At 40.5% G+C, this 21512-nt stretch overlaps 1 protein-coding gene across 3 annotated transcripts in view; it reads right to left on the bottom strand.

Annotated features, from left to right (window-relative positions):
- ryr3 (ryanodine receptor 3) overlaps positions 1–21512 on the bottom strand; it is an 86289-nt gene that overhangs the window by 8485 nt on the left and 56292 nt on the right. For 2 of the 3 annotated variants that reach the window (XM_072684717.1, XM_072684727.1), the window contains 39 exons: positions 21233–21453; positions 21030–21120; positions 20011–20151; positions 19384–19547; positions 19211–19289; positions 18253–18342; positions 18000–18146; positions 17844–17906; positions 17227–17302; positions 17023–17146; positions 16733–16848; positions 16388–16455; positions 16142–16263; positions 15906–15955; positions 15761–15821; positions 15295–15533; positions 15009–15090; positions 14790–14920; positions 14287–14604; positions 13914–14154; positions 13540–13627; positions 13357–13449; positions 12376–12546; positions 12186–12245; positions 11886–12020; positions 11146–11258; positions 9790–10141; positions 7133–7245; positions 6679–6730; positions 6522–6578; positions 5076–5175; positions 4908–4987; positions 4739–4815; positions 4223–4296; positions 2607–2624; positions 1699–1779; positions 753–841; positions 523–651; positions 18–122 (listed from right to left, as the gene is read on the bottom strand). In XM_072684717.1, the coding sequence (XP_072540818.1) occupies positions 18–122; positions 523–651; positions 753–841; positions 1699–1779; positions 2607–2624; positions 4223–4296; positions 4739–4815; positions 4908–4987; positions 5076–5175; positions 6522–6578; positions 6679–6730; positions 7133–7245; positions 9790–10141; positions 11146–11258; positions 11886–12020; positions 12186–12245; positions 12376–12546; positions 13357–13449; positions 13540–13627; positions 13914–14154; positions 14287–14604; positions 14790–14920; positions 15009–15090; positions 15295–15533; positions 15761–15821; positions 15906–15955; positions 16142–16263; positions 16388–16455; positions 16733–16848; positions 17023–17146; positions 17227–17302; positions 17844–17906; positions 18000–18146; positions 18253–18342; positions 19211–19289; positions 19384–19547; positions 20011–20151; positions 21030–21120; positions 21233–21453 (4611 nt within the window). The remainder of the gene's footprint in view (positions 1–17; positions 123–522; positions 652–752; positions 842–1698; positions 1780–2606; positions 2625–4222; positions 4297–4738; positions 4816–4907; positions 4988–5075; positions 5176–6521; positions 6579–6678; positions 6731–7132; positions 7246–9789; positions 10142–11145; positions 11259–11885; positions 12021–12185; positions 12246–12375; positions 12547–13356; positions 13450–13539; positions 13628–13913; positions 14155–14286; positions 14605–14789; positions 14921–15008; positions 15091–15294; positions 15534–15760; positions 15822–15905; positions 15956–16141; positions 16264–16387; positions 16456–16732; positions 16849–17022; positions 17147–17226; positions 17303–17843; positions 17907–17999; positions 18147–18252; positions 18343–19210; positions 19290–19383; positions 19548–20010; positions 20152–21029; positions 21121–21232; positions 21454–21512) is intronic. The other variant, XM_072684733.1, reaches the window with a different exon arrangement.

The raw sequence follows: 21512 nt of genomic DNA, 5'->3' as shown, positions 1-21512 counted from the left end.
TGTGCATGTAGGATTACCTGTGATAGTTTCATTTGCATGTTGGCAAAGACATGCAGGAATCCAACCACAGCATCCCACAACCTGCTGTGAGCAAGACTCTGCTGATTCCCAATGCAAGGGCCCTGAGCAAGACATTAAGAGAGTAACTACAGTGCCAAAAATGTTAAAGATAATGACCTTCTGAAAAACCTGCAATATGTCCATTCTCCAACAGGGTCCCTCTGCACTGTCATGTTGTGATCCAGTACTTATTTTGTTGTTTGTACAGATGTGTTAGTGATCTGAGCACTTCCAAAGCTGCCAGTAAAGGTCTGAGCTGTCCTATCATACTCAGTTTGCTATCTAGAGTATGAGGGGTATACACCAATCAAATAATTCAATATTGTGCTAGCTGTGAGTTAGGTTTTAATGATACTGATATAACGTACACTGAAACGGATTTGAATTAAAAGCATTACTTGTGTTTAGTAGGCAACGTGTGATGCATTTCTGTAGTGTATTCCTCAGGTTGATTGGCATTACCTGAATGTACTCTGTCAGTGAGTTGAAGATCTGTTTGGCTACTGCCAAGGCTTTGGAGAAGTTATGTTGTCCTTGCTCATCAATGACATCTTTTCCTGAATAGTACCAGTAGAAATCACTTATAGACTCCTAAAAAACAGAGAACAATTCACAGTCACATAAGAGTACTACTTTATCACTACCTGTGTACCTACATTCTGAGTGTATGATATTACTCTGTAACGTGTTACCTGTAGTCGTAGCAGGTAGTCCACTGTGCTGATAATGATATTCACTGTGGTTGTGTTTCCTGTCTGAGTTCGCAGGAAATTTTGGAAATCTGTTGTGGGTATCCGAAACAACAGTTTCTTAGACATAACACACAGATGTAGAAACCTTTGTCCTGACCAGAATGTGCTGAACCGGTTAAAATCGGAAGAGGATCAGTTAACACAAAGCACTCCAGTGAATTCCTTCATTTGGTCCAGAGCATCATAAAAAGGTCTCCTTGACAGCAACAAACTGGGTTTGCTTGGACACAGACCAAGACCTGTGAGTTCATGGTGTGCACCCAAGTACAAGTACCATAAATGTGCTTCAAATGGTTCCATAAAGAACCATGTTTGCAATAGAGATGTGTAAAGAACTTTTACATCATTTTATGGCTTCAGTTGAAGAACCACTTTATTTTTAAGAGTGTTCTTTTCTGGAGTTGTTTGAACATTATTTTCACCCCCTTTAAAGTGACTGACCTAATTCAACAGAGGTCCAGGCAATTGGTGCTAGTAATGTGCAGTGTGTGCAGTGAACAAAAAAAACATGTTGTTCAGGAATGTTCAGCCACTGGTTAATAAGTATTCCTGGCTACAAATAAACCATGAAGACAAAAAACACACCACACAACTTAGTCAGGGGATTGACAGAGAATAAAATGTGACTGAACATCCCTAGGAGTTGGAATGAAGGATAGAATATGGCAAATGTGTAAATCTGCCTAGAGTAAACCGTTTTCACAAAGTGACCATGCAAGAAGGAGACTAACAAAGAAGGCCACCAAGACACCTAAATTCTTGTCAATAAAGCCACATTACATTGAGCATAATTGAATTTATAAAAGCAGTAAAAGGGAACAATATCCAAGGCATCTATAGGCACTGTAGGTGTGAAAGTGCTTGAAGTGCATGTTTAAGGTCTTACCATTGTTGTGGCCCTCACACAGAAGCTGCAAAAACCTAAATAAATCCTTAGTAAAGTCATCATTTTGTAGAACTTTGGAACCTGGAAAAATGAAAGATGAAGACAGAAATCATTATTTCATCACGTCGGAAGCTACCAATTAACATCTTAAATATCAGGCAAGCACAATAATTTGCTTCACTACGACCTCACAGCACTTAAGATGAACTTTAGATTGCAGACTTGCAACTGCATCCAAAGAGCTGACTGGAGGAAGAAATGCTTGGAGATTAATACGCACAACTGACAGTTTTCAAGAAGCTGGGGTTAGCAAGGATTCTTTCACAAGTATCACATAGTGTGTGTGTGAGTGTGTGTGTGTGTGTGTATATAGATTACAATAATGGAAAATATCCAGTATTATATTGAAAATAGTAAAGGCAAACACAATATGTAATGCCTTATACAACACATTTCTTTCTTTTTAATGACGGAAATGGGAAGGAAACGATGTTACTGCACTGTTACCTGTACTACGTCATATTTGTGAAAGTCGTACACAAAACCAGCTTTGTGAATAAGCCCCTGACAACTTACAAATTTCACTGTTCGTTTGGTAGCCTTGACCCAAACTCTACCTGGAGTAGGCCGCTGTGAACAGGTTTTAATCTGAGAATAGGTGGTTAGTAATGTTAATGTAGGAGCCAACCTAGACTCATCCAATGAATAAGCTCTAGTTTAGTACCAGGATATGGCGAGACAGTCTGGCCCTTTATCTTAGTTCTGAGCGTCAGCATGCAAGAATCCCTGCAGGAGAGTTTAATGGGACAGTGCATCCAGGTCACTGGAGGTATAGGGGAGCGAGGGAAGAAATGGCGACATGCCAAGTGACAGCATAGCGAAATGAGGAGTAGCTAAACTGTATTTACCCCGCTCACTCACGTTGACTGCCATCCAAGAGTATAAAATGATAGAAGACAAACAAAGAAAGCAGACATAAGCAAAGGAGAAGACACTGGATTTTAGACAAAATGAGAGAATGTGACAAAATTCCTAATTAAGGAACATTTACATGCAGGTAAAGTAAATGTAAGGTTTGATTGAGGTAGAGATGTGTAATGGAAGACCAGTTAAGTTGGTTATAGCACCACACAACAGTTCATTGCAAAGCAAACTTATGAAACATAAAGTTACACCATTACAGTTAGTTCTGCTGCAGAATCGGTTTAGTTGTGATGAGTAAAGGAGTCATGCAATTGTGTATGTCACTAAATTACTGCTTTTATAGTCTCCTCTGGAAGTCTGTATCATTTTCCATGCTTCTTCTCCATTATTATTTATTCTCTTATTTTTTTTAAAGTCTGGCTCATAATCCTAACACAGAAGGCAACATCATGAAACACTTGTATTATTACAATTTGTATAAGGTAGGAATTAATTTAGATCTTAATGACATAGAAAATCATGTATTTAAATGATATAATTTAAATATTCATTAACATAGGTGGCAAATCCCAGAGTCTTGTAAAACATTTAATGTTGAACATTGATTCAAACTTTAATAACCTTCAGTTTTTGAAGAGTATTAACTTATGTCCTATGCCCCTTGCTAAAGCTGACTTCAATGGCTTTCAACGGTAAATCTGATACTTTAACCCCTTAAAATCCCATGAGCTTATTACATCTTAAAGCCAATTATACACCAGGCATGGTGCAAAATGATTTTTCCAATAAGTGCTAAGTTAACCCAGCTTGCCAGTTGAGTTCGCTGTTTTGATTGACAGATTCCTCAGTAAGTTAATTATCTAATTTTGTTTCCTCATCAGTCCACTGGAGTATTTGTGAATGAACTCAACAGCACCTCTTCTGAAGGCTTGCATTAGTGCAATCCTGCAGCTCCAGGGTAATAAAATGTTTGATACTTTAAGATAAAAGATTTTGGGCATTTAAGGGGCTAAACAGAAACACGTCATCATGTAGCGACTGGACATGTTAATGATGCCACGAGACTACATAAGCATAAGCAGTATAAGTATGCAAGTGAAAATTACATTACTAATGCATTAAGGATTACTTTATGCATCAGTAATGCAATTGTAAAACTGCCACATTCAGTTACTATGGTAAACTGGCTGTATCTGTAGACAGTACAGTAACATGACAATAGGACACATATGTGTAATGTTTTAACACCAACACAGAACAGTATCAATGTAGCTGTGAAATCTGATTTCAGCTTGAAGCCTGACATTTCAGTCAAAGACACAGACAGAAAGAAGGGCAGCTGCTCAAACACAGAGAGTGCCAAAAGTTTCCATTCCATTCAATTCCAGTTTGAAATTGAATCATTTCCAGACACTGCAGTGCTGAGGACGGCTGGGAGAGAGACTGGTAACAGAGTAGTGTTCAGCAACTGTGGTGAGTGCTGAACACTATTAGGTCAAAACACATTACTGAAATATAGGAGAAGACACATTGCTTTGTAGAGAAATGATTGTAGAGAAAAGATTATTAGGCTAGAGGTTCCATAAAGGTCTGAACTTACTTGACCCTTCTTCAGTCACCATCCCAAGGCTCTCTGCCTTATTTTGTCTCTCAAATGCATTCAAGTCCAGTACACTGAAAGACAGAGGGACAATTTAATTGTTTCTACCCAAAAACACAGTCAGTCAACTTCGTCATTCCTTCTCATCATAGATGTGCTGTTAAATAAGAACAATAAAAACAGGCAATAAACTATATAAATAACTCTTCAATTATAAAGTGATTGATGTGCAGACAGTTCTGGCCTAAAGGTGAGAAAACTGGAAGGGTGCTGGTTTGATCCCAAAGACCAGAGGTACCCTTGAGCAAGGCACCTAACACCAAACTGCGCCCCTGGCATTGAGGTGGCTGCTTGTTCTCACTGCCTCTAGTCACTAGTGCAAGTCTGTGTATTCACTGCCATGGATGGGTTACATGTGGAGGTTAAATTCTGTTGCACTGCTGTGCAATAGCAGTAGAGCAGGCTTAATCTTAATCCTAATGCTTAATCTTTACGTGACTTGGTAATGAAACCTACCTGCAAGACTGCATGAGTCCAGATAAACCTTTGAAAAAACCAGCATCTCTTTTTTCTTTCAAGTAGTCCAGCATTTTCTAAAAACACATCATACATAATTACAATGTAAAAAAAAAAACATACTTCTCAAAAAACATTTTTTAAATATAAAACAAAGGTGGTATCATACCTGTTGAACAACCACGTTGCCCCCATTGAGAATCGATATACCTAGTTTCAGAGTGCAAGTCACCATGGGGCCAAGTCGCCCTGAAATCAAAAGGAAGCACAGTCAGATCACGCAGTTTTTAAATGTGACATTAAGTAGAGGACAAGGCAAAGAAACAGAGCTATTTACCTTTGCTGGCACTGATCATCTGGAGCACCATCTCAGCAGCTCCACGGGCATGCAGCCTGGCCTGCTGATACAAAATCTTCTGCTTCTCCATCTCCTTCTCCTGTGATGGCACAATGTACAAGCACACAGTATTACCAGATCATAGCAAATACACATGCTTGTGTTCATGACAGTAAATTCAGCATGTGTTGGAAAGCACACTATAGTATTGGGACACCTGCATTTATTGTTTCTTCCTAAATCAAGGGTGTTAAAAACGGTTTATCCTTTTTTTGTTGGAGTAACTATCTCTACTGTCCAGGGAAGGCGTTCTCAAAGATTCTGGAGCAATAACAGCATTAGTGAGGTCAATATGTTGGGTGATTACCACCCCACACCATCCACAACTCATCCCAAAAGTACTGGATGGAGCACTGTCCATCATTCTAGAGAACACTGCTCCACATCTCAATGCTGGGGGGCTTTATACCCCTCTAGCCCAACCCTGGCATTAGACATAGTGCCAACAGGTTCATGTTTATCTGCTCCAGAAAGCCCTATTCTATTGGAAATACTTTTCTAAAAGGACTAGACAAGCGGTGGCAATTCTGGAATAGACAAATCTGTGTCAGCAATGGGTGCAACCTAAAGTAGCTGAATACATTCATTAGGACCACCTGGAGGTCCCAAAATGTAAACTTTGTGGGGTATCTGATTTATATTTGTCATATTACCAGTTAAATAGCTCAAGTGTCGTTATCATCAGTGTGTTTTTTTACTTTAAAGGAAAATGTCTGTCTTTATTATAACTAAAGCTGCAGCAACAACACATCAAACTGAAGATCAGCAAGCTAAACACTGGCTTTTCAACTGTAGCTTAATACAGTATGATCTCAGTCTGTACAACTGCACTGTTATTGTTATTGCAATTTACAGTCTTTCACTGTCTGGTAGTTAACTTAGCTTAACACCAGAAGCATTTAACAAGACAGTGAGGTAAACACACAGACACTAAATATACACTTAGAATGCATATAAGCATACAGTTACTTGTCCTGACTGCAGTACAGTAACAATGCTTTCCACGGTACATGAATCATGATTAGCTGAGGTTTCTCACTTTTGACTGAGATGTTTATTTTGTTAGTGCTGTTTTAGTAGCTCTGGTTCTCATTAATCTGGGTAACAGTAGTAAAGCATCTGGTATTCTTGTGTAGTGAAGAATTGTTCATGCTCTGTAAGCGGCTGACACTCTGATATGAAAAAGAGAACACTCAGTTGTCTACCAGGGCATCTCAGGTTAAATCAACTATGAAAATCATGTGAAACATTAACCATATGTTTTGTGAACGCTGGAATTATCTGCACTGCTTAAACAGTGAACTGGCAGCACGCTACCTAGTTTGTGCTCTTCCCATAAATGATGCCAGTTTCCATAAACTAAAGAAAATCAGCTGATGGACGTACCTCAAATGTCTTTTCTTTTCCCTCTTCTTCCTCCTCCTCTTCATCTTCAGCACAGCTCTGAAAAGGAATTTCACTTTGTCAATGTCTTCTGTTGTATTTTTATACACTGCCACAATCTCCTTCAGTCATAACTGTAACAATAGCCAGGGAAACATACCTTTGCCATCATATCTGCATACGCAATATACAAAGGATCTTCGTCAAGGAAGCTAAAGTTTTGCAAAGAAAATCATTGATTTTGTTGTGATCATTCATAAAGACATTGCCACATTTCCAAAAGTTTCTAGACACCTCTTCTAATTAGCCACTTTAAAGTGTACCCCAGCACCCAAACATTAGCCTACGATCACTATGCCCACTGTCAAGCCTCGCCAAGAGGAGTATCAAACTCCCCAGCCCCTGAGACTGAAAGCAAGCAAATTCTCACAGCAATTCCAACAAATAAACCTTTGCAGAAGAATAGAGGCTGTTACTGTAAGAAACCTTTTGGAAAACTGTTGGATGAACAGGTGTCCACAAACTTTCAAATATGTAGTGGTCATTAAAAACTGGTCTCATTTGCACGTGTATATATGTGTATATTTATGTATATTTGGGGGGCGGTATGTCACCTTCTCTCAGTAAGGGCATTATGACTGAAATGAAGGATGAGCTGGTTGAGAGGATCTGGTTGAACCTCAGCTTCTGCTTCCTCCTCTTCCTTTTCAACAACCATGGGGGTTTTCTGCAGGGAGAGCCATAGACGTCACACCAGCCTGATCTTCCTCCATCAATCATCACACATATTTTTTCAGCTTTCTAAAGACAGCACTGTCTGAGGCTGGCACAGTCAGACACTCAACACACTCACAGACTACATAGGTAGGTAGGTTCATGTATACACGCATTGCACAAAATAAAAAAAACCACACACACACACACACACTCTACCAGGCTTTTAATCATCACTGTCTGCACAGGTCTTCTTAGATTCTTCTGACCAGTTCATCTTAAACAACTCACCTTGAACAGCTCTAAATTACTTGCATTCTCGTGCTTTCTATCTCTTTTCAGGCAAGACCAATGGTCCACACGTAAGTCACATGCAGTTATATTTTCACTTTCACAAAATGGTACACAATGTTCTTTAATATAGTGTCTCTCACCCCTGGTCCTATGGGACCATAAGATGCATTTACTTATGGTACAGCATAAACACATCTGATTCATTTCTGTACACTTGATTCAGATGTGCTGGCGTATAAATCCAGTTCTGTGCAGCCCTAGGACTGGAGATGAGAAGCACTGGTTTAGGTGACATGCTGGACAGAGCAAGGTCATTGTCTGATGTGATGCTCCAGGACTGTGTGTCCAAGGGATGGCGCCATTAGGGGTCAATGACCAGCTCATGGAAGACATGCATAATAGTTTGGTCATACAGCAATGAAAATGGCAGTGCAGTGCAGAGATGTATAGTGATAATCGCAAATTCAGTTGGAGTTTTTACAATGTTAAACCATTTTTGCTGTGGTTAATTAGTTAGTATCAGTCTGTACTTCAAAACACTGCACATGAAAAAGTGGCAGGTTTGGGTAATGCTCCAGCTTTTAGTGTTATATATTTATTTGCTTAAAACCAAACGTTTCGATAAATGTCCTAATGTTAATGTCCACTTTTAAAGAGCCCATACAATGAAAAATATAATTATTTCCCTTGCCTTCGAGGTTGATGTACTATTTAAAAGTTGTTAAACTTTCAAAACAGAATATTCGCTTCACAGATTATAGTCTACATGCAGAGATTAAGCTGCAAAAACAGCCCGTTTTGAATTCATCATGGTTGTGATGTCGCTTTCAATGTGACCGTCCATTTAGCCTACAGCAGTGGCTGAAGTGATAAGGAGTGTTGTTACTGCAAGAAAAGCTGTAGCCAAGCTATCAGACTGGAAGATGTGGGGAAAACAATTAAACATGCAGTTTCTGAATGTTGGTAGGCTAAGGTATCATTGTATAGCCTTGCAATGGAATTGAATGAGGCTAAATACAAGGCCAATCAGAAGAGAGATCGTTTTTGAACAAAAGAAAAACCTGAATTCTAAGCAATGAATTGAAAAATGTAAGTGAACCGAATTGTAACTACTCAAATGCTGACTTCAAGAAAAGAAACCCTGCACAATATAAGCTCCCTGGACAAGAAATTAGCCACCTTGCATGTTATAGGTGATAGTAACTTCAGGTTTTTGCAGATGGCAATGCACGAGTATGATCAGGCTATAAATACCTTCCAGATGTGTGACAGGATTCACAAACTGAAAAGAGGAAATTCTAATGAGAATTGTGGCATAAAGACAAAATTAATGAACTAAATCACTTTGCCTCCAAGCAATTGCTTCTAAAAGACAACGTAGGTCCTTCACAACCAATTTCTAAAAAACACTATGGAGCAGAGTGGTACACAAATGGCCTTTGCTCACTTCTGCATCAAGAATGGCGAGAAGTTCCATGGGAAGACTGGGATTTCTGCCACTGCTGGTAGACCAGTATGAGCGTGCGCTTCAAAACACCTGCAAATTCAGTTTCTTCCTTCACACTATGGCCTTCGGCATGCCCAAATGCAATCTCTCCTTTCTGCCAGTGATTAACATGTGCTTTGCAACCCGTTTTTCACACGTCCAGCAAGATTCACTGTACTGTATCACCTCTTGCCATCACAAACCCACAGGTATTTATAGCCCGAGCATCCTCGTGCAACACCATCTGCAGGAGCCTGAAGTTAACACCACCTTAAACACGCAGGGTGGCTAATTTTCTTTGTCTGTTCTTTGTCTTATGATTTGTTTTTACATGACATGTTAATTGTGTAGCCTTCAAAATACTGCTACAACAAAAGTCAATGGAGTTAATCAATCAATGTGTTACTGTGTGATGCGTGCCTCTTGACCAATCACAGATGTTCTTAAGATGTTTGGATGTATCAATGTTGGATGATTTTGCAATATAAGTCTTGATCATAAGCTCCATTTGGGAATTGATGTGGGTAATGTAAATGCTTTTTTTTTTCAAAAAGCTAACATAATTTTCCCCATATCACCCAGCCCTAATATGGGCCCTTTAAGATTCATTTAGTGACTCAGATAGCAACTGAACTGCCTGTACCTACACAGAGACATGATTTCTAGATGAGGTGAACATGCCACCGACTCTCACAATTTACAGTACCAGACTTACGAAAGAAAGACGATACCCAAACAGAGCGGCAGAGGGCGGTAGGGCGCGGCCGCCCCTCTTACCACTGCTGTGCTGAGATAGACTGCTCTAGAGAGGTGGCGAGGGCTGAGGCTCAGCCGAAACTCATGCAGGGCCTGTCTGCTGTGCCTCTGTCTGTAGAATGCCACACAACCGAGGGAGCCAAACGCGGGCCGGGAGGACAGCGCGAGGCGGGCGTGGTTGCGCTCCCGCGTTTCGGCAGGCAAGGCGCTGGCCGAGGGGCAAACAGCAGGCACACACGGCACACGGGGCAGCGCTGAGGCCGGCCCAGTACTTACTGCCAGGTCCTGCACTAGCTTCTCCTCAAAGGAGTACTCCTCAGCTACTATCCAAAGTTTCTGATAGCCCATGAGGAAGAGATTAATAGAGCGATGCCTGAAGAGTCGGAGGGGGGGAGAGGGGGGAGGTTAGGACGGAAAAGAGGCAGGGAAGGAGGGAGGGCAACAATGTGAAGGAAGGAAAGTAGGTGCATTCGGGTGGGGTGTGGTGAGAGGAATGTACGGCCCATGGCCTCATCTGACTGGCCACCTTGAAACCCAGGAAATTAGCACAGATACAATATCAGCAGGTACTGAATAATAAAAAAATTAGTAACACAATATTTAAAGGCTGCAGTTTAAGGAGTTGACTGTATAAAAGGCTGGACGCAGGTTTATATATCCAGTCCCAAATTTTAAAGTTACATTGTCTGATTCTTCTTCATATTAGCTATCTGTAAAGTGGGTTCTTTTCCCAGGTTGAAGTCATCATTAATGTAACAGCATCAGAGAGCACATGAAACTGGAAGGTGACCATTCAGAAGCAGAAATTGAATGCTTGTGCTCAGTCCTTAGGTTGGAAAATGGACTGGAGGAAGATGTTGGGAACATGAGGGCATTTAAGCTCACATTACCGTTAGCATGGAGAACAGACGGTCAAAGCTGGAGGTTTGGTACACCTTTTCCAGCCAAACGTACCCATAGCCATTCAGGAAGTAATTATTATTTTTGTATCTGAAGTGTATTGTGGAGACAACAAAGAGGAAGACGTTTTAGGACTAGGAAGTAGGTGTATGAAAACACCAACTAGGTCATATTCCAAAAAATGTACCCACACTTTTATGCAAATAGGAAAGAGGACTACATATAACAAATCAAATGTGCACACAGTGCAATTTGATATGTTTGACAGATATTCTAAAGTAAATCAGAGATAAAGAGTATGCCACATGAGAAGGACACCAGGTACTGATCAGGGGTAACACAGAAAAAGGAAAGTGACAGCTTGAAGACACTGTATGTATTCTACATTTCTATATGTGCCTACAACATGACAAAGCAGACATCTCTAGTGATGATGCAGTTTCGTAGGTGAAATGAAAAAGGTTTCAGAATGGTTACCTAGGCAGGTTATACAGCGGCGCCATGCGGAAACAGGCGACCACAGCACGCTTGCGTTGCTTGGACAGCAGTTTCTGCATCACCAGTTTCTTATTCCTTAGAGGTTGTTCCACCTGAGGGGAAAATTACTGAAGTGAACATCTTAGCAATAGCACAGCACCCCCCTTAAGAAGAAGATTTATCAATGCTGTAACTGGCTTGGATGCACAGTTCTAGGGAGAATGTTTGATTGGTATGGAAACTTTGTGAAAGAGGGGTTCCTAGCCTTTTGTGGACCATGTGGACTAAATATATATAAACATATATTGCACCACTGTCAGTGGATTAACATACAGCAATCTGCGCTATAAGCACACATTCAAAGTCAATGAAGAAATGACAACAAATATTTGAATGGCATTAAATGAGTATTTCATAAAATAGTAGAAATAATAATATTAACAAAAATAATAGAAAACTACTCACTAAACTACTAACTACTCCACGCTACTCACTGAAGCATTATTGCAGCCTGCTGTGGTGGAGAACCTTTAAGTTTAAGAAAGTTCTTTACACTCTCAAATCCCATTTACAAAAAGTATTCACTGCACTGCTCCAAAATAAAACTGCACTAGAGTGAGTGATGGAGCCTGACACCGACAAGCGCTTGTTTGTTTTATAGAGATTCACAGAATTGGGTAAAAGTGTACTGAGTGAACAGTCACTGCCATGTATTCATGGGTTTGTGAAGATTCCCTAACCTGCTCCAGATGGAACACGGCGGCTGAGATGCCCTGTATTCTCTCTACACTGTGTTCAGCATCTGGATGCTCCTCGCTCTTCACCTCCACATCCCTGTAGAGGTTCAGCTGCCACTGCACTGCTGGGTCCTCTGTCTACAACACAAACAGATGAGTTTTAATATCCCATTATGAAGATAGATAATTTGATTACTAATCAGTGAATAGTGTGAATAGTGTTTTTACATTTTTACAATTCTCCTTTTCTTGCATCTACTATTTTTGAAGATGTAAAAATTTTGTTTCTGTATCTTGTTGTACCTTCTCCTGAAGATGGAGGTTCTGCCTCAGGTGATCCTTCACTTCATCATCTGTGTCTTTCTATGAAAGGCAGTCAGATAAAGATTCACCAAGGGGTACACATGACTTCTCAAAAGGAGTCATTCTAAAGTGTATTGAACATGGAATAGTGAGTGACCAGACTGGATTCAATATAAAGACTGATACTCACCAGACAGTAACGGATCTTGGCCAGAGAAATGAGCTCCTGATCTCCAGGGGTGCACATGTTAAGACCAATGGGCAGCAACTTCTTATGAGCAGATACAATCAGGGATGTCTGAACAGAGTACAATTCCCTTTTTCTCTTCTTCCCTCTTCTCTCCTGATCCTGGCCTCCTGACTGGTACAAACCACACAATCACATCACTATTATCATCATTGTTTACCTGCCATGTTTGTTTACCTGCATAAAAGTAAACATAAGAAACATCAGCATAATTACTTGACCTTTGTGTCGAACCTTTTCATCATGCTTGTTTTGATGACACTGGGTTGTCTCTCTAATTAAACTTGCAGTTTATGCAGTGAATTTTGTTTAAGAGCTGATTTATAAACAGTCCTGATAAGAAGACCTGACAGATGCATTTAAAAGGGGGTGGAGAGGTACATCAATAACAAACTGTACATATAGAGAAATGGAACTTGTAATAACAAAAGATTTTAACACTTTCTGAGTAAGGCTAATTGTACAGAAATTCAGAAGTCGTTCATCAGCAGTTAGCAAAGTTAGCATGTTGTGCTAGAGGAAAATGCTTTAGGTCCTTATATGTGTTTAGGTATGTATGTTAGTGTGCTACTACTAGAATGAGAAACCTGTCCTTACAGCAGCAGTTGCAGCAGTGCAGTCACTGGTTCATTGTTGTGCTGCTGTTGAACATGCAGACCTCTAGACTAAAAGGATTAGCAAGTAGCATTTCTTACAATCGTTCTGATGTAGCTCAGTCATTAGTTTTGTAAATACTGCTTTACTTGTTTTTCTAACCCAGTGTTTTCTGGGAGTATCTGGCAGATGAATTATCAGGTAGTCTATGTCCACAATTTGTTAACAACATCAGCCTAGCATCTCATGCAATCATGTTTATTTAATTTATCATCCAAACCTTTTCCTTAAGCAGAAGTCCAGTTTACATGTGTGCCTGTCAATCCTTACCTTTGACATCTTAGTCTTGCTATCTCCAGTAAGGAAGGCTAGGTTGTTGATTTCATTTTGCACCACAAAGTTTTGCTCCTCTCTTTTGAAATTCTATGAGTGAAGATGCAAATGTTTTTGTAAGAACATGGAGTCAAAAATCAGAACATCGTCTTTTACATAGAAAATATACTGAGAACTTACATGAGATTTACACCAGAGAATGAAAATCTCTGACACCATTTTAAACAGCTCTGTTGAATCTGCATGAGGTTTCTTCAGCCACTTGGACCTGGTTAGAAGTAGAAGTAGTCATTTTTCAAATGTGCTGATTCATTAAATATTTTATTTGAGCTTGTTTTTTGTTGTGTTGATATGTAAAAACAGCGAGTTTGGTAGTTGTCCATAGTACTAAATGCTGATTTCTTCATGAATGACACTTTTAATTATCAACATCAACAAGTTGCTAGCAGTTATATGGTAAACATTAGTATGAGAGCTGTGTAGTTTGTAAGGGGATCTAATGGTAAAATGCAGGATTTCTGACAAAATGCTTCTCCAGACAACGGTCATGATACCTGTTGTTGTCCACATAGCGGATGAGCATGGGGTAAAAGGCGTACAGATCCCTGCAGAGGACAGCAAATTCATCCAGAATCTGCAGTTCGGCTTCCTGAGTATCAACTCTGGTCTCAGCCCTCAGCAGTTCCTCTTCAGCCACCACCTTCACTGTCTTCTTTTTCAGCTTCTCCAGCGTGGGAAGGAAGTGAGTTCGCAAGAGGTCTGCACCTGCCTTGCTAATGATTGGCTGAGTGTACACTGAATAGAAGAATAAGAATCAGAAACATTTGACTCACTGATGCAATGTATTACCAAGTTACAGCCAAGTATTAAGAAAAAGTCCTCTTTAATGGACTTCTGTTACACTCACAGACATCACACAGCACCCACCTGCAATCCTCTTCATCCAGGAAGCTTCGTCAATGCCCAGGTTGTTGTTGAGGATCTTGAGGATGTTTCCCAGGATGAGGCTGAGATGCTCAGAGGTGACGGTGGTACAGCAGCTTACATCACTGGGTGAGTTCTCAGGGCCTTTTGCCCACCAGTAAGACAGATAGCTACACAGCATGGGCAGGACGACCTCGATGATGTGTGGCATCTCAGTGTACCGTGCTCCAGATTCTGAGATGTCATGGATGTCTTTCATGAGGCCGTCTAGACTAGGCATCTCAGGACACATTTCCTCCACAGTGTCAGGCATGCTCAGAACTGGAAGCAGACATTATTCAAACATGTCATACTGATGACAACAACAGCAAAGTTTTTTTCAATTAAATTTCCCCTTCAGTTTAGTCATTAGTGAATGGGCCATCCTACCCACTTAGAGAGGTGGGAATTCAATTATGCTCTTTTACGCTCCCAGCCAGACCAGTGGATTTGATATGGACACTCACTTGCTCTCTCTCGGGGTGTTTTTGTGTTGAACACAGAGCAGGGGTTGTGCATGTTTAGATCAGGCTCCAGGAAAGCCACAGGCATGGCACCCACAAGAGTGGCCAAACACTCCCCCAGTGCAGGAAGCTGTCTGTTCAGATATAAACACTAAGCATTAGATCAAGTAAAAGGATGAACACAAACACTCCATCACCAAGGTGATGAGAAAGGTCCAATACTTCTCAACATAGGTGTTCTTGCCAGTTCCCAAAGAGTAGAGGCTGGTTAGGATGCGATAGCAGGACAGCTGAACATCGTCCACTGAAACACAATGTGAGGTCAGAAAATAAGGAACATATTCAAATCACCTACTGATGATTTTTATTTATGGTTATTATTATAAAATTTAAACCTGTGTAATACACCCCGTTGTTCGCAACAAAAATACAATATCATCTTTTTTTTTTTTTAAATTTCGATGTCTCTGGACTTGTATCTGTGATGTTTAACCAACCGTTCACTCACACAGCAAATCCACACCAAACTGGTATTGCGTGACATGCTGAAAAAGAGCAGTAAGAATAGGCAGCAGGGCCACTGAGGTGTAGACAATGATCTGTGCAACTCCTTTCATCTGGGTTCGGGACTGGCCCAGCTTTCCCAGCTTCAGGTTCTCCATAGTCTTTTCCAGGTCTTCTGCTGCATTCTCAAAGAATGTCCTAACTCCTGCCTTCACCAGCTCTGAGCCAGACTTCATCACTGTCCTACAAAAGGTTTCAGACTGTCAGACCTACAAAGTTTCATATAACGCTACTATCTACGTAATACCTAGAAATGACAGATTACAAAAAACCAAACAGCACTGATTTATATATTTTAAACTGATCTCCGGTTAATTAGGCTAGAAGTCATCAAAGTCAAATTAATATGTCATTACAAGTTCATGCAACAAGGCTACAGAACTGCCACACCTGTATGGACTTACACCTACCTGAAGTCCAGTGAACAGGCCAAGATGTGCAGACAGCTCACCATTGTGGCAGAATCACTTCCTAGAAAAGGAGGAGTGGTGTAGTTAGATTACTTGCCCACAACATAACAGATGCTCAATATGATCAAAATGTGAATGTTCTTACCAAACAGAGAAATCCTATGCCTGACAAGAGATGCCAGCTTACAGAAGAGACTAAAGAAACAAGAGCAGAGTGTGGGAAAGTGAACAAAAGACTGTGGGGAAAAGATGAAAATGTTTTAATGAAATGTTATTTAGCCATACTACCGTCATTATAATATCATTATGAGTCTGTCATACAACCATTATCTTATGATTACAAGCACATGTGCCATTAGAGGCTACAATAAGATGCTGAACCTGGTGATCATCTCCTTCTCCTTGTTAGAAGCATAGCCACTGCTGCTCAAACTGATGCTGGGGGAGGACAGGAAGTAGAGGCAGTGGTTCTTAAAGTACTGATCAATCAGGGGCAGCAGAACCTACAATGCAGGGGAAGGGACATAAACATTATAGCATGTTTAGTTAATATTGTGGCAATAAAAGTGTGCATCCAAAGCATGTCAAAGAAAAGTAGAAGTAGCAAGCTTGGGTGCATATCCTTACCTTTGCAAAGAACTTTATCTCTTGTTCATGAGGAGATTTGTCTGTTTTTCCACTGGTGGCCATGGCCTCTATAAACAGTTAGCAAAGATAAGTGTTTATAAGAACAACTGCTCTGTTCTGCATTTGCATAACTTTATTTTTTTACATTCTTTGTAAGCTTTTACTCCCTAAAAAGCCTATGGCCCACCATCAGGCCAAAAGTATTACTACAAACTTCTATTACCAAAGAATAGCCTCACCAGTTTGTACTGAAGTCTCTGTAGTTACTGAATAATACACCCTAGCATGTATTAAGCCTTGCTGCATAAAGGGGCTAAGAGATCATCGCTTAGTAGATCAACTCACCAAGATGTGCTATGAACTCCTGTGCAGAGTCCACGTAGCTCAGCAGCCTTTTAAGGAACTTGTAGGCAGTCCTCTTTTCCATTGAGGAAGAGTCCTGCTCCATGTCTTTGAAACCTCTATCAAACAAAGAGAAAATCATCAGCACTGGTAAATTCACAAGTGTCTGACTATTTTGAGGATAAGAACTTCACTGTCATGGTAAAATACAGTAGATCAACAGCAGTGCATTCAGGCAATGTACATGGATACCAGTACACACTAGAAGGGGCAAAGCTTACAGAAACACAGACCTGCTAACTGCGTATCCATTGACTTGCAGGAATTTGAAGAGCTCTTGAGCCTTCTCTCTGTCTCTGTACTTCTCCTTAGCTGTCAGAGTATCATACGGCACCAGTAAAGGATGAGTTCCCCCTCCTGCAAATAAAAACACAGCTTATGTAGCTAACTGTTAAACATTACATACAACAAGCAAGTATCCAGGAATACACTATTACCTTTGCTACTGAGTTCCATTTTCTTTTTCTTTGCCCAAATATTGTGGTAATTCTCTGCTACAGTCTCTACCATACTCTGTGGAACACACAACATATGCAGTTTGAAAGACATACTTCTGTAGGGCAATATATAATAAAAATAACAATACATTATTTAAAGGTGCACTAGAATGGAAAATTATAAGGCTAGAAGCTAATGCTGACTGGGTGAAGCATTGCTCGAAGGAGAGTCACAGGTCACAAAGGCAAAGGCATAGAAGCTTGTCAGGTGCACCAATAGGACCCACAGAGTACAGTAACATTATTTGGATAATACTTATATAGAATATAATAAAAAAGTTCTTGTTGCAGTGTTAAATCCTAGGCTAGGCTAGTCTATGCTATGTGGCTAATGTGTTTTACTGCAGTACCATAAACCAGCTAATAAATGCAAAAGATTAAAAAAGATAATAACAAGGTTGTAAATAGGGCTGCAAACCAAAGTCACATACTAGCTATTTATACATCAAATAACAACTTAAAATACTTAATAAATGAATTCTATGGCACCTTTAAAAAGTACAGTTGTGATTCATACAGTAAGCACTGAAAACAATATTTGCATTCCAAAACTTTACTTGTATCTCTCTGGATAGAATGACATTATCCAAATCCACAGGAGCTGGATTAAACCCACCGCCCTTTGAAAATAGCACAAGAAGCAAGTTTGTAAGAGCATATCTCAGAATGTGTTGCAGTTTGTTCTCAGTGTGTCCTCAAAAACACTTGACTACCTGGGAAGACTCTGTCGTCTTGAGCTGTTTGTCTGTCTCACGCTGCTGGAACATGGCATCTCCCTCTTTGGTCCTCTCAATGTTCCAGCTCATGGCCAACATGCTCTTCAGAGACTCCTTTATTGGATAGCGATAAGTTTCCCTCTCCTGGCCAAATTCCAACACACAGATTAATGAAGATTAGTACAGTAGTACATTAGTACAGCTCTGAGGATGAGTGCTCTGTAGCAGAAGTTAGAGAAGCACATGGTACCTTCTCACTCAGTGCTTTGTACGGTTTCAGCAGAGGATGAGTTTTGGCTTGGTCATTCACCTTTTCCCCTGCAGTCCAGCCGAGTGCAAACTATCAGAAGACACAATGATTTAGATGTGGCACAAAACTGAACAAACATTCATACAGTTCTACAGAGCCTAGAGTGAAAAGGCTGAATGGCTGAGGCACAAACATACATTACAGGCTGAAGTGAGCTCTCATTCCATCAGCTGTCACACATATTAAACAGTAAAGTCAATCAGCCAACCAGGACAACACATTTCACTAACATATTCCTGTTTACTGACCTAGATTAACTAAAGACTTTTTAATATTTAATATTTTCAAAATATTCCAATACATAGCAGTGCTCTTTCTCTAATATATGATATAGGGCAGTGGTGGCTCAGCGGTTAGAGCACCGGGATATCGATAACAGGGTTGTGGGTTCGATTCCCGGGCTCGGCAAGCTGCCACTGTTGGGCCCTTGAGCAAGGCCCTTTACCCTCTCTGCTCCCCGGGCGCTGGAGTTGGCTGCCCACCGCTCTGGGTGTGTGTGTGTACTAACACATGTGCCCCTAACACATGTGTGTGTGTGAGTGTGTGTTCACTACCAGATGGGTTAAATGCGGAGGACACATTTCGCTGTACAGTGTACAGTGACAAATACGTGCACCTTTACCTTTAGAAGAGGCAACCACAGTTTGTGCTAAATCCAGCCTCTTGTGTTCACTAATTTTTAATCATTCACAAACTAATATAACACAATTTCAGTTAATCAAGTTTGTACCTGTATGTTAATGACAGGTGGATATAATGCAACGTCAAGATAATAACCAAACCAAAAGAATAACAAGTTCATTATTATCAATACTGGTGTGGATATTTAGCCCACCATCTAATTTTTAGGTTTATTGATAGAAAGCCAATGATGCTTCCAAGCGTGGGCCTTTAGTACCTTCTCAGAGGACCATTTCTCATGGCAGTGCTCAGCATACTTGTTGGCAATGTACTCCAATTTTTCAGGCAGGGAGATACTGAAAAACAGTGGCATTCCGTCAAATTCAAGACAGAATTATCTCTCGACACATATGGTAAGCTGATAGCTGGTGTCCTCCACTTGGTGCTTACTTGGCAGTGCTGATGGGTTTGGGATCAAAGTTGCCCTCTGCATCCACAGAGACCTGTTTCACCAAAGTTGTGGTTGGGCTTGTGTCTACGTAATCTGGTGGAAGAGCTCCACCTATGGCACTCAGACAAGGCATGGCCATTTTGAAAAGCTCTGCATCGTATTTCTGTAGGAGGGGAAATGGAAAGGGAGGCACTGTGAAGAAAACTGGCAGGTTCCAGAGGATGGGTTATATAATCAGAGGATAGTGCATTTTGGGTTTTAGGCTGAGGGGCATCATACACTTGATGGCAGAGGAGTTGTCATTGCCTGTAAATGATTCATTACTCTTCGTCTGACTTCTGCTCAGACTCTTAATGTTTAACAGAGTAACTCCACCAAAGACGTTCTAGGCTAGACTGCCCTAGAATACACACAATATCTTGCAAAAGAAGAAGGCTATTGTAAACGGAAAAAAAATCCTTATTGTTTTCTTTACTTGATTTAGTTATTTGAGACAGGTTTACTTGGTTTACTGGTTTACATTTGCACAAAAATGGAATTGATACTAAAGTAATCTCTATACACAGTCTACAAATTCACCTGTATAAACTGCTTATAATCTAGATGGGTTAGTGGGAGTGCTGTACCTTCTGAGAGAGAGCATCAAAAAGACCCCAGAAGAGTTTCTTGGTGAGGTGGAGCTCCTCCTCGGAAGCCATGCCATAGCTGCCCAAGCCAGACGGCAGGCAGTAATATTTCCAATTCTGCTCATAGTGATTGGTCAAAAGCTGCAATAACATGAAAACATATGGGTTAAAGAAAGCTGTACCAACACTTCTATGATCTAGAAAACCTCATTTACATTAGGTAAATAATTCACAATACAACATATAATTCACAATAAACATTAATATAGAAAGACAGAACACTCATTTGATCTAGGTGTATTCAGATGTGGGTAGTTGGTCATGTGCTTGATGGACATTAGCTAATGCTCACAGCTGACTGGTTTGGGGTGAGACTGACAAAATGAGGGTAGTGGGTCACTGTTGCTCTATTAATGCAGCTGAGACTCCTAAGCAAACTGATATGTTCTCAAATACTGCACAAGACCCAAGGACCAGAGGTGACAAATCACATACCCATACTTGCCTCGGGTGATTTGAAAGCCTGGTTGAGTACTAGGTGTATGTGTGTGTCTCCGTATATGTGTAGTGTTAAGTGTGAAGAGATGTCATTACCACTTCTCATCTGGCACTGAGCCATACATTACTCTATACAGCTCTAAAGACGACTAACTAGTGCATTACTGCAATCAACAGAAATACAGATTTTAAATCTGAAGAAATGCAAGCAAAAAATAAACATATATAAATTGATTTATGATGAGATAAACTGTAGTCACAGTTTATGAAACTTTTAGTCATTCATGGCACTTATCTATGATCATTTTTAAAGCATCTGCAGTCAGACTAATGTGAGATTTAATCTTGGTATTAAATGCTGAAATAACTGAAAACCCTTTTACTCCAGGCAGGTTTGAGAATCTGATGTTTTAAAGCACACAATAAAGCAATAAAGATATCTGTCATAGTGCTAAGATATGTGTGACATGCAATACTAAGAATTATTTCCCCATATACATCGTGATCAATAATAAAAGAACCTTTATGGGCATCTTGCAGTATTCAGTGAGCTGTGGCACATCAAAAACAAGGCGGCGCAGGAGCTGCTGCAGCATAGAAGGCCGCAGGTGCCTGAGGAGAAGAGCAATTAAAGCACATTGGTTCAAGACGAGGAACAAGCAGTTTCACTGATGTAGTTAGTGTAGTAGAGACTCCTTGCAAAAGACTGAACTGGAGTTCTTACTGGCAGATGGCAAGCAGGCACTCTTCAATGGAGTCTCTCTGGGCTTTGGTGAGTGAGCGGCCTTTGGACAGCCGGTAGATTGTGTGGAGCGTGGAGTCCACAAGGGCAGCGTAGTGCTCCGTATGAGCAAAGAGAGAGGCACAGCGGGTCAGCAGTGGAAGCACGGCAGAGCCAATGTACCTGTTCATGGCCAGGGCTGTCTCTGTGGTACTCAGCACCTCCTAGTTTGAAGAAAAGGTAGCACATGTTTAACCCCACCATTCATATGTTTTTTCATATA

The sequence above is a fragment of the Salminus brasiliensis genome, chromosome 1 (genome assembly GCF_030463535.1).
Source record: "Salminus brasiliensis chromosome 1, fSalBra1.hap2, whole genome shotgun sequence".
Lineage (NCBI taxonomy): Eukaryota > Metazoa > Chordata > Actinopteri > Characiformes > Bryconidae > Salminus > Salminus brasiliensis.
The sequence above is the reverse complement of the archived record's forward strand: the minus strand, read 5'-3'. Positions and strand labels throughout refer to the sequence as shown.